This window comes from Bicyclus anynana, chromosome 18 (genome assembly GCF_947172395.1).
Source record: "Bicyclus anynana chromosome 18, ilBicAnyn1.1, whole genome shotgun sequence".
NCBI lineage: Eukaryota > Metazoa > Arthropoda > Insecta > Lepidoptera > Nymphalidae > Bicyclus > Bicyclus anynana.
This window is the reverse complement of record NC_069100.1, coordinates 11,195,867-11,208,722: the sequence shown is the minus strand read 5'-3', so window position 1 is coordinate 11,208,722 and position 12,856 is coordinate 11,195,867. Positions and strand designations below refer to the sequence as shown.

Genomic DNA, 12,856 nt, shown 5'->3' with positions numbered 1-12,856 from the left:
AGTGCTACAGTAATAAATGTAGTGGCAGTGGCGAAGGCTGGAATTTTATCATAGGTAACCCAATGAAAAGGAAATTCATACCGCGTAATACGGTTTCAAATATATACCTCATAATCATTACAGTAATGAATATGTACCTATGGATTTGTACGGAAACGGTAACCCGGTGGGAATCGGCTTGTTGGACTCTTCGCCGCTGGTAAGTGGTATAGTTTTATAGGACCAGACCTCTTGTAACTATAACTATCGTTCAAGAGATCATCTCAGGAAACATAGATGTTAATATCTGTTGCCGACTGTACAAAACGTGATTTGTATACGAAATTTAAAATTGTGAAACGTTTGTCAATTTGGTTTTATAAATTGGGTTTTTTATGACTTCATTATGACTTCATCTAAGCCAGTTAAATGACAAGTATCACTATCAAATGTAATGATAATGATCGGAACCAATGGCCTATCGTGCTCTACGAGGCATAGGCCTTTAAAGACAACCAAGTTGTTAACTCTGCGATGAGAAATTGTACTGAAATGAAAAAAAAAACAAAAACGAAAAGCTTAGTATGATAGATTCGAGACTTCATACGTCATAAGAAAGCTCAGAGTTACACATCGGGCGAAGGGCCGATCTATGCCCACCCGGTGGACTGACGACATCAAGCGAGTTGCAGGGATTCGCTGGATGCAGGTTGCTCAGTATCGTTATGTTTGGAAGTCCCTACAAAAGGCCCATGTCCTGCAGTCCATCGGCTGATATGATGAAGATGATGATGACAAATTTACCCAGTTTGGTTAATTTTTATTACTAGTGCATACCCCGATCGACAACCTTATGCACGCCACTGCAGATGGACTGATGACATCAATTGAAACGCAGAGTCATTGGACGCAGGCGGCTAAGGATCGTGGTGATTGGAAGACACATCAAAATGCCCATATCCTGTAGTGGACGTTCATCGCTGATATAATGATGATGATGATGATGGATTCGAACCTAGGACTGAATCTACATAACCACTCGATCACTGGGGCAGTTTAAATATTAAATGTTTATAAAATGAACGAATAAGGTGAACCAATTAAACAATAACATTGCGAATGCACGCAAAAACAATCTAGGTCATAGTCCGCGAAATCGGCCCGACCTCCAAATAACGGTGAACTTGGCCCGCAAGGCCGCTGGGGTCAGATTAGGGCCAATAGAGACCTACTAGCCCAAAATGTAGAACATCTTGTGACCTATATAAACTTTTTGGCTCAGTTGCTACTTATCGATACTAGATGGCGCTGAAAATTAGCACTTAAACTCAGACCAATTATTGTATAGGACCTGCCTCGCTTGACGTTACTTTTCTGTCAAAGTATATGATCAACGATCTAATGCGATTATAAAAACTGTCTTTATAGTATCGATGTGAAATAGTTGTAATAGTGTTCGTCGGTTAAAGAGCTCCGTAAAAATACCTTTCTGTGTAATTGAATGGTGTAAAAAACGGGCAAAAACTTCTAGTTTAGTATAAGATATATACTAAATCTAAGCTCGTTTTCCTCAGAAAATGACAGACAATTTTGTTCGTGACTATGAGTGCGATACAGGTCCTTCTATAATTGGTCTGAGCACTTAAATGAATAAAAATATTATTATTTTGAAAATGACTTTCTGTTCGCTAAATCTCTGGGACATTCGCTAAATATTTATTTATTGCTTGTTTTGTTAGCACAGGGATAAATAAAATCTAAGTCTAAGTCCGATTTGCTTTGGATGTACTGGTAAGATTACAGACAAAACGCTTATGTATGTGTGAAGTTTCTTTAAAGAACGTTCCCCCAGTTCAATGCTCATTACAAGTGAATGCTTGAAAGTCTTCGTTATCAACCCATATTCGGCTCACTGCTGAGCTCGAGTCTCTTCTCAGATTGAGAGGGATTAGGCCAATAGTCCACCACACTTGCCCATTGGCAGACTTCACACACGCAGAGAATTAAGAAATTTCTCTGGTATGCAGGTTTCCTCACGACGTTTTCCTTCGCCGTTTGAGACACGTGATAGGTATTTAATTTTTTTAAATGTACACAATTGTAAATTTGGAGGTGCATGCCTTAGACCGGATTCAAACCCACATCCTTCGGAATCGGAGGTAGAGGTCATATCCACTGGGCTATCACGAAATTACAGTAGCGAAATTATAGCGTGAGAAATAAATAAATTCCAGTCCGCCATTTTGCTATATCCAAGCATTAAATCCTGAACAAAAGACTTTCGCGGAGTGATTAAGCGCGTAAAGCAACCGGTCAAAGCTAGTTCACAATAACCGAGCCGTGGAATTGCAAAATAATAAAAAAAATACTACCCTCTTTCATTAAACAGTCCCCAAGCCTAAAGGAAATTACTAGACTTTTCACAACACGTGGCGAAAATAGGCCATCTTTTATGATATTTACAATAAACTATCTCCTTCTCTGTCGCGCCCATTATATTGTTACATGCTGGAAAGGGACAGATTACTATCCAGTTTCCCCTCGCAACTTGATATCGTCCATTTTTCGGTAACCCGTACAACACTATTGCATTGTGTTTTCGGATTGTTGAATTGCTATTCTTAAACGTTTTCAAGAGATTTTAATGTACTCGTAAAATGTCATATTCTTCATGATTTTTGTGACGTGAAATATTTTTTAATATTTTTCTAACAATAACAATCATCCAGCGACATGAAGCTAGTTTAAAAAAAAAATACGGAAGCGATTTAAGTATGAACGAAAATGACGTATGGCTCTGGCTGATCATGAAATGAAATCATCATCATAATCATTATCAGCCGATGGACGTCTGATGGACATAGGCCTCTTGCATGGACTTCCAAACAAAACGGTCGAGCCTCCAACATCCAGCGGCTCCCTGCAACCCGCTTGATGTCTTTGATCCACCTAGTGGGGGTTCGACCAACACTGCGCTTTCCGCAATGTAATAAATATCAAATGTATTTGTACTATTTGACAGCAATTAGAATAGCTCTACAATAATTATTATCATTGATTTTCACAAAATTATTTTTTGTTTCTGATTATGCATAACTAGCGGACGCCCGCGACCTCGTCCGCGTAATAATCGGTGTAAACTTTATTTACCTATATAACCCCATAATATTATACATACCTATACTTATTTACACATTAAAAATACTTGAATCGCATTATCTTTACAATTATTCTGGCAGTATTTATAAATTAAGGACTATCATACAAACTTGCGAAAGCATGTAAACTACTCTAATCCGGCCCTGTCGCAAAAATCGTTTGCAACAGACGTCTACCAATTATAGAACACCTCCCTGCCAAATTTGAAGTTTGTAGCATAAGAAATTGAAGACTTTCATAGAAACTTGCGAGAGCCTTTAGGCCTCTTTAATACGACCCTATCGAAAAATCCGTTCTTAGCGGATATCCACTAACTTTAAACTACCTCCCTGCCAAATTTCATCTTTGTATGACAAGCGGTTTTTTAACATTTTAAGGTTAGGATAACATTATTGAGAGCTGAAGTTTGTAGGTTTTCTAGAGAGTTATCTCTGGACCGATTTGAAAATTAATTTACCACTAGTAAGCCACGTTATTTGTGAATGACATAGGCTATATTTTATACCCGTATTCCTACGGGCAACGGGAACCACGCGGGTAAAACTGCGTGTCGTCTACAAGTTAAATATAAACTACGTAACGTTCACAGAAGTTGTGACATTCTAAGTACTTGCCTCCATACTACATTTCGAAATCAATTTAAACAGTGTGTTCTATAGATATTGTACGTCATTAAAGCAAAATGGCGCTTATGTTATGTGTTTTAAGAGATAATATTATGTGTTGCACTTATCTTTTATAGGAAAACCGAGATACCGTCCCCTTCTATCTATGTTTTTTTTTTGTTTGCATTCGCGTCATTTTATCTATAAAGTGTAAGTGAATAAAAAGTATTTTTTTTTAATTTTTTTTTAAAAATCTACGGCCATATTTATAAATATGGTTTAGGATTTAAACCTCAAATTTCTTCAAAGTAAAGTCAACTTTAAACAGTACTATCTAGGTCTAAGACTTTTTCTTGAAAAAAATAAAGTTTAAATCTTAATTTTTATACAATATTATTTAAGTATAAAAATAAAAAATACCATTTTAATGAATAAAAGCTATTTGTGAAACATACAATAATTGTGAAACTGATTTATTTTGTATAAAAAATGCTAATCCTTTATTTTATTTTTAACTTAGTTTACCTTAAAAGAAAATTGTTTTAGATGTCAAAACATTACTCATTAAAAATTTTGATCAGGTATTATAAAATCCAAACACGAAAATAAAAAAAAATCCTGTTACTCGACTACGGTACCAGAAAAATTCGATGAAAATTGAGATAACAAGGTGAAATTGATTCTTTCTACTAGGTATTTAAGTCAAAAATTTTTAGGTATTTTATGTTACCCGGGGTATATAATAACGAATCGATTGACCTATTTCATCAAAATCGTAAAAAAGGCGAAACGTACTTACATACAGACATGCATGGATTGCTAAAATCATAACCCTTCCTTTTGCCTTTGACATACTTGGATAATATTAAACATAAATGCGTTACTATGCGGAACTACGAGTACCTCGTTGGCCCAGTGGTTAGCCTATGTAGCTTTTTATCACGAGGTCTTGGATCCGAGTCCTGTGTCGAGCTGTGAAATAACTTTTCTTTCTTACAATAAATTTTAGTAAATATTTCAAGTTCAAATTGGGTAATTTGGTAGTGTACATCTGTGCCTCGGAGAGCACGTAAAGCCTCGAGTCCAACTGTAGGTACTATTCACTGATTTGATATATATTAACATCAAATCCTACCTATAAAAATTAACATCAAATCAACTGAGAAATGTAATCTACATACTGTATAATATCCACGAATGGTTGTCAGTAGGGACTGGATAACATTTGTTAGATAGAATTTAAATTTCGTATATGTCATCTAATATATGTCACACTTAGTGATTTAGCCTGCAGGTGATTTAAATTCATCATCATCATAATTAACAACCCATATTCGGCTCACTATCGAGCACGAGTCTCCTCTCAGAATGAGATGGTTTAGGCCTTAGTCCTCCACGCTGGCCAAAAGATTTGCAGACTTCACACACGTAGAGAATCAAGAAAATTCTCAGGTATGCAGGTTTCCTCACGATGTTTTTCCTTCACCGTTAGAGAGAAGTAATATTTAATTTCTTAAAATGCACAAAACTGAAAAGTTGGAGTTGCACGCCCCGAACCGGATTCGAACCTACGCCTTCCGAATCGAAGGCAGAGTTGCTATAAAGTCTCTCGTCAAGATTTAAAGTATTAACTTAATATTATTTATTCGTAAAAGAGTTTTCGAAGTCACTGACATAGGTCAGCGTCTCGCGAAGCTAAAATGGCAATGGGCAGGCCACATAGTTCGAAGAGCCGATGGACGTTGGGGTCCCAAGGTGCTGGAATGGCGGATCGAGGACATCAAGCGGGTTGCTGGGAGCCGTTGGTTGCTGACGGCTTGAGACCGTTGAAGCATAAGAAGCACACGCTTGGAAGTCCATGCAAGAGGCCAGTAAAGCAGTGGACATCCATCAGCTGATAATGGTGATGGAAACAGTTTAACATTATCGTCTTAATAGAATGAAAAGATGATAATTATGTGGAAATCCACAATTTACGCCAGTAATATGGAAAAAAAAAATATTGCTATTTTTATCATTCTCGGCAATTAGATTAATTGTATTCATAGTTTCCTAAAGATGCTTAAATGTAGAAGACAGATGTGCATTGATAATTAAATAATTATTTCTATATAATATTATTGTTATTTTTTGTTAAATATGTTAATTACATTATTGGTGTCTGAGTGGTGTTTGCTAAATAGATTTAACCGGTATTTGCGAAAATACCAAATGACAGTTTGTCGATGTTTCTCTTCGATTTAGGCTAGATAATGATAATTCAAAAAACTTTTCTACTTTTTAATCTTGGTTTAGTTTATTCGTATAGAACTTTAATACATATTTATGATTGTTATAGATTTTTAATGTATCAATCAGTAGAATTATATTTAAATTCATATAATAAATTAAAATTTCCGAATTATAAAGTGTATGCAAGTTAAATATGTTTCAATTTATTAAGTCATTAAAAATGAATACCATATTCTTATGAAATGCCAATTCCACATTCAAAACGTAGTAAGTACAAAAAACAACCGGAAAGCATCCCAAGCAATTGAACATTTTAAAATAAGAACAGTTAACAATCCGGCAACATAACGTTAATTAAAACACGTAAAATTCGCACGAAACTCATCTCTGCTAATTAAAGTATAATTAAACTTAATTAAGTATATTTGGAGTTTTGAGAAAGTTTCACATTACATATATAATACGATTAAGTACAAAATAATAGATATAACCGTAATCCGTAACGTAACGTTACATCACTACGCCGGGCCAGTCGAGTTGTGTAAAACCTTTATTGTGAATCAAACCTGCGAGCTTCATTCCATATTTAAAAATATCGGTATAATTTCCACAACACTAAAATAAACACAACACTGCACGCCACAAACAATATTTTTTTTTTAAATTTCGAATACACGCGCCGAATCCGTAAGGACCCGCTCACATAGATGTTGCAAGCGGGCCATCGGGGGAACAACTAGGAAATATTCAGGCGTGAGGCACACCGCCGCATTCTCTCACACGCAGACACGTTATGTTTGAACACGTACCCGCACATATAATTGACGCTGCACCGTTTTGACAGGTATAATACAAGCGTGTATTTATACCCTTACGACATTAAACTAAAAAGTTATCACTAAAAAAACTATAACAATTCAAAAGAAAATTAAAGTTTTCAACTTGACAGCTGTTACAAAAAAGCGGCAAAGGTCGTGATTAAAATGTGTATAGGTCTTTTACAATGTAACGGCGATGATAATTAAAATTTTAATCAGAGAGTGCCGGGCGCTATCTTAAATTGCGGATGAAAAATCTTAGCATAGAAACAGGCATAGCGGTTCGCGGAGAAAAATGTTACGGCAAAATCACAACAACCGTTATTACATAACAGTACGGGGGAGTGAGAGGGGTGCATTTTAAGTGCGCGTTGGAAAGAGAGGCCCGAGGTTGTGTAACCCAACACAGGGAAAGCTCATACGTACTTTCTTTGTACATAGCTACCTTCGCGTCTTTGATTCTTTAAAGTGTGAACGTTGAGTAGTGTGCGTGCAGCTATGTACGAAAGAGCTTAAGTGCAGTGCTGTATTTTTCAAAATGGTCTCTCTTTTAAAATGTGTATAGATACAGTTTTGGACGTTTTCCCCTACGCTTTTAAGTCCATATTCCCGTGAGGATGAGTCAACCTGGCATCTTTTTGAGAGAGTTCAATGACACGCGGTTTGGCATGTAGCTGGGCCTACTTATTTTTTCCACTACGTAGTCCACAAAAGAAGATATTTTCATGGAAAAGGAACTAGGGCATGCGTAGTGCGGTGTTTTTTTTCTATCGATTTTCCGCTAAATATAAAAGGATAAATTCTGCATAATTGTTTTATTGCAGTCGTAGTGGGAATTCAGTATTAATGAGTCGCTCTTTCAAGAATTGTCCCAAAAATGAGGCCACGAGATAAAGTTTACACGATTTGTTTGGCTATCCATCGATAGATGGCGTAGTTTTCAATATTCAATAATTGCATAATTTCATCTCTACGTTTGTGGAAATTATTACCTTACCAAGAATATGAGTTTTTTTATGAATGTGAAACGTAAAATAATCGCTTATTGCACAACATTTACAAATATTAAAAAATATATATTTTTCATATTCTATTTCCCGCCAAAACTTGGAATCCATATTTTGGCAAATAAGATTTTCACCGATAAAAGAAAGATGATGTTATAGAATAGAATAGATGTTTTTTTTCAATTGTCATGGATGCAACAATAATTACTAATGCCTAAAATATTAATTGAGCTTTGTCTCAAAATAGATGCTTATACTGTAAATTGCTATTGCATCACAGCAGAGGAAGTGAAATAACAGACATAATATTTATATAGCTGTCTCTTCCTACCGGTATATCGTCATTTCGCTCACCCACATGCAACATAGCATAAGCGCCATGGAAATGAGTGACGCATGTTTACTCTCCTCGCGCGTAGGTGCTACTGTATGCATCGGTCTCGCTCGTGCAAGGCAACGGAGTGCGTTGACCTGTCCTTGTTGCGTTAGTGTGCAGCCTTGCGTTACAGTTATACGCAGTTCTTTGTATGTGGTGAACGTGCATCGTAAGGCACGGTTCACACTACGTCATATTATTACGGAGATATTTTTTTAAATAACTTGTATACGTAAAAATAATGAAAAATTATTATTTCTAGATGCTTTTTGTTAGTGACATGTAGGTCATTAATTTAAAAATATATAATTATGTTAAATACTTAATTTTAAATTAATTTCTTAGTTGACGTTTTATACATATATATAAATACAAACCTAATGATTTCAATGTCATTGTACTGGTCATGTTTGTTTTTGAAATGTCCTTACCTGTAAAAAGAAAAACATAAATTAGTCAAAGAATAAAATATAAAAAATCCGAACCAGCATACGAGTTGATACCAATTAAGCTAATGTGGTAGGTTCCATGAACTTAGGTATTATCCCAAGATGCTGATGAATGGAAAAACGAATTACCTAAATAATAATTTTATTAATTATTTTCTATAAACATCGTTTTAGGTACATAGTAGACTAAAACACCTATTTATATTGCATTTTTAATAATTGATTACAAAAATAGAGAACTATTTTATTCGATAAAAAATATCAGTAACATGGTAAAAATCAAACTTTTACAGACATGATAAAAATAGTTTATTGACAATATAATTATTATTAACTTATTATAATTATTAAAAAAGAACACGAATATGTCTATATAAAAAAGATTATTTATAAAAATATCCATATCTCTGTTCTTTATGAATTATTTAAATAGAGAACACGCATGGATAGATAACGTGTCACTTGACGTATACCAAAAACAATATCGAACTATATCACAAGTCGTGTTTATAAATAGCGGTGTCGTGACACAGTGCTCGAAATAAGCGGCGACACATATTTTTAGCGGCGAAAAAAAAAAGAAAATCGGAGAAAGGGCGCGCACAAATGAAGCGATCCTTACCGCTACGGTTATAAAAAAGTTGCGTCAGAGGCCATAAAAAATGTCTGCCTAGGCGTCAACTCGACGTTACATCACTGCGGCACATGTGTGCGTCCACACACACCAGCGCAAACGTATCCGCACGTGGTCGCCATGTTCACGTGCCCCGCACACATGCACACGGCCTAATCTTTTGTGGAATGCGGGTTTCATACCTTAATGAGTAGTACTTTTTAAAATCGGCTGAAAAGGGAAAATGCTTTGCCTTGTGGCTCGCTCTTTAAAAAAAATCTTTTGCTCTATGACGTTTTAATTTTTTTTAACTCTAACGTCGATTGAATTTGAAAGAGGCTAAATTATTTTTGACCTATATTTTAAGCTTAATGCGTAGAATTTCCATCAAAGGACGTAATTACGTTTGAAATGTAACATACCTAATTATACCTTATGAATTAAAATTTCATGTCGATTTTTTAAATACGTACATAATTTAAATATTTTATACATACATAAATACATAGTAGGTATGTATTTTCAGCCAGGTATCTAGGTATTTTACCTCAGAATGAAAATGGAGTATTGATAAAAGGGTTAGCTTGCAGGTTTTTATTTAAATGAACGATACTTACTATGGTTTGGTTTATGTTTTTTATTTCCTTTTTATGGTGCATTATTTTTCATGACTTACCTACTCGTTTATTAATGTTTTGCTGTGTATGTTATAAATAAAACAAAGGCAATCTTATAAATGTTCTAATCTACTAACTAGTCATCTAGTCATGATTATAATAGGTAATGGTTCCTAATGTATAATTATTTATTAAAGAACAACAAAGTACAGGTAGGTCCATAACTAATGTCATAATTAATATGAAGTATAATAACTTGTAATGCATTGTTTGATTTGATATTGTTTTTTAATGTCAAGTTAGTCCTTGACTAATCAATCCAAATTTTGTGACGATAAAGCCGTGACAGCCCAGTTGATATGACCTCTGCCCTAGATTCCGGAGGGTGTGGGTTCGAATTCAGTCCGGGGCATGCACCTCCAACTTTTCAGTTGTGTGCATTTAAGAAATTAAATATCACGTGTCTCAAACGGTGAAGGAAAAACATCGTGAGGAAACCTGCATACCGGAGAATTTTCTTAATTCTCTGCGTGTGTAAAGTCTGCCAATCCGCATTGGGCCAGCGTGGTGGACTATTAGCCTAACCCCTCTCATTCTAAGAGGAGACTTGAGCTCAGCACTGAGCCGAATAAGGGTTGATGATGATGATGATGACCGTCTAGAATATTATCCTTATAGCCTGGAAGGGTATTTTAACTTCCTGTTTGGTCCAGTGGTTAGATTTTGCTGCTTCAGATGATACTCGTATGATGCATTCCTAGGTTCGAGTCCTAGAGTAGAGAACCGAGAGTTAGAGTAGGGATAGAGCATGGTTAAGATAGGGATAGGGTAGGGGTAGGATAGGTAGGGTTTCAAGCGGACAAAGTCGCGGGCCTCCTCTATTTGCATGTCTGTTTACATGATAGTCCCATTAATATAGTTGTGAGTCACTATACCCGCCATGATGTTCCTATTAGCATAGACAATTACATACATAAATGTTTTTGAAGATTGCTCTTAACGATCCACAGCATCTCTTAGGTTAATTGGAATGACTAACGGGCGTAACAGGGTGTTTAGTTACTCGGTGACACTACATATACATACAAAGATTATGGCAATATGACTCTTTTACTATAATTACATCTGTATTCGCTGAGTCGGTCTCCTTTAATATGAAAGCTATTGAACTTTTTCACAGTTAATGGTTTTCTGTAATCCTACTAATATTATAAACGCGAAAGTTTGTAATAGATGTTTGTTTGGATGTCTGTTACTCTTTAACGCCGGATTACTGAAACTTTACCTTTATCCTAACAAAATCCATTTCGCGAGATTTGCGAAAAACTAAATTCAAATTCACTTCAACAATTTGAATTTCGAATTCACGTCTATCTCTCTCCGTTTAACACGATACCTTAGAACGAGAAAGATAGCGGTGAATTCGAAACTCGCACTTGCGAGTTAGAGACAAAGACAAGACATCATTAGAGAATAGCCGTGCTAATCCCTAAATCGGAAAATTATGTTAAAGACCTATCCACCGACCACATAACAGAAAATATCATCCCCTTTACGCGTAGGGGAGGTACCCTAATAAAAATATTTTCAAGATTTGAATTTACTTTGTCTTTTGTCTTCGATTTTGTCGGCGCACTTAAAGTAGGAACCTACATACGTACGCTAAATTACAGCTTTTTAGTTCTAATGCCATCTGAGCTAATCCGCGGATAGACGGACAGACGGACATAGCGAAACAATAAAAGTTCCTTGTTGACTACGGAACCCTATAAAAAGTAATATTGTTTAATAATAATAATAATGTATATTATTTTTAACGTAACGGCACTAGTAAGCGCAGTGTTGGTCGACCCCCCACCAGGTGGACTGACGACATCAAGCGAGTCTCAGGGATTCGCTGGAAGCAGGTGGCTCAGTATCGTGATGTTTGGAAGTCCCTACAAAAGGCCTATGTCCTGTAGTGGACGTCCATCGGCTGATATGATGATGATGATATTATTTTTGCAGGAAAACCTTTATTACGAAATGACTACTTTGTGAGTAGTCTGGACAAAACATTGTTAATATTATTATCGCACTAAACTAATAATACATTGCGTAACTGACCTACGGTAATATGCTATTATGTACGCGCTTCAATGGAAACACATCGTTATGTATTATTATACGTACATTGTATATATTCATATATCTCTATGTTTTGTACAATGTATATTGTTTGATGACTCAGATTTAGATACGTTTTTCAACGCCGATTTTATTGCCGATTTCATAGCTGTTGTCGGACCGATTTGCGCTATTATTTATTTACAGAATAGGCGTTGTAATATTACTCGTATTATAATACCTAGCAAAGTCTGCTTAGATTCGTGTGATGCGTCAAAATGCTACAACTTTTCAGTGAATTTAAACGTAAATATATTATTTATGCTTTTACCTCAAACATATAAGGGTCTACTTTAAATAGGTATATTTGTATTAAACTTACATAAGAAATGGTATAACATCTTGTCACATCATCGAATAACACAGAAGAAAAAGTTTTTAAGAGGAAAAATGCTTTAGCATGCAAAGTTTTTCACTACAGCTGCGAATACCAAAAAGTACCTTGCTTTGCCTTCAAATATATTATAAGATAAAAAATTTAATTTTTCTTCCTTCGTCAATAGTTCTTGCAATAGTGTGTTAAAATTAACTATTCAATACATTGACGTTCTGTGCGCTGAATCTAAATGTTTATAGCTATAGTGTTGTCCAGTGTCGAGATATTTACGATATCGATGATTTTACTATAATTATATTTTCGTTACTATGTAGGTGTAACTGCATAACTTGTTTGTTAACGGTTAAAGGGTTCTCAAATATAACAACGCTTACTACAGACTTCTTGACAGAGCAATCATGAGAGATGGCTCGCATAATGTCATGGTTATTGGCTACTGATTTGTATGTACTCTCAACAATAAAAGGGCTCTACTTCTGCTGAAAAATTAATTACGTT

General features: G+C 35.4%; 1 protein-coding gene across 7 annotated transcripts in view; it reads right to left on the bottom strand.

Annotated features, from left to right (window-relative positions):
- The window catches only part of LOC112056919 (probable nuclear hormone receptor HR3), a 153,172-nt gene that overhangs the window by 73,270 nt on the left and 67,046 nt on the right, over positions 1 to 12,856 (bottom strand). For 3 of the 7 annotated variants that reach the window (XM_052886998.1, XM_052886999.1, XM_052887000.1), the window contains exon 1: positions 6,542 to 6,752. The exons of 3 other annotated variants lie outside the window; for them this stretch is intronic. Coding sequence is in view for 1 of the 4 variants with exons in the window: in XM_052887004.1 (XP_052742964.1) it covers positions 8,554 to 8,584 (31 nt within the window). In the remaining 3 variants the exon portion in view is untranslated. Of the gene's footprint in view, positions 1 to 6,541; positions 6,753 to 8,553; positions 8,600 to 12,856 lie in introns of those variants that run through there. One more of the 7 variants, XM_052887004.1, reaches the window with a different exon arrangement.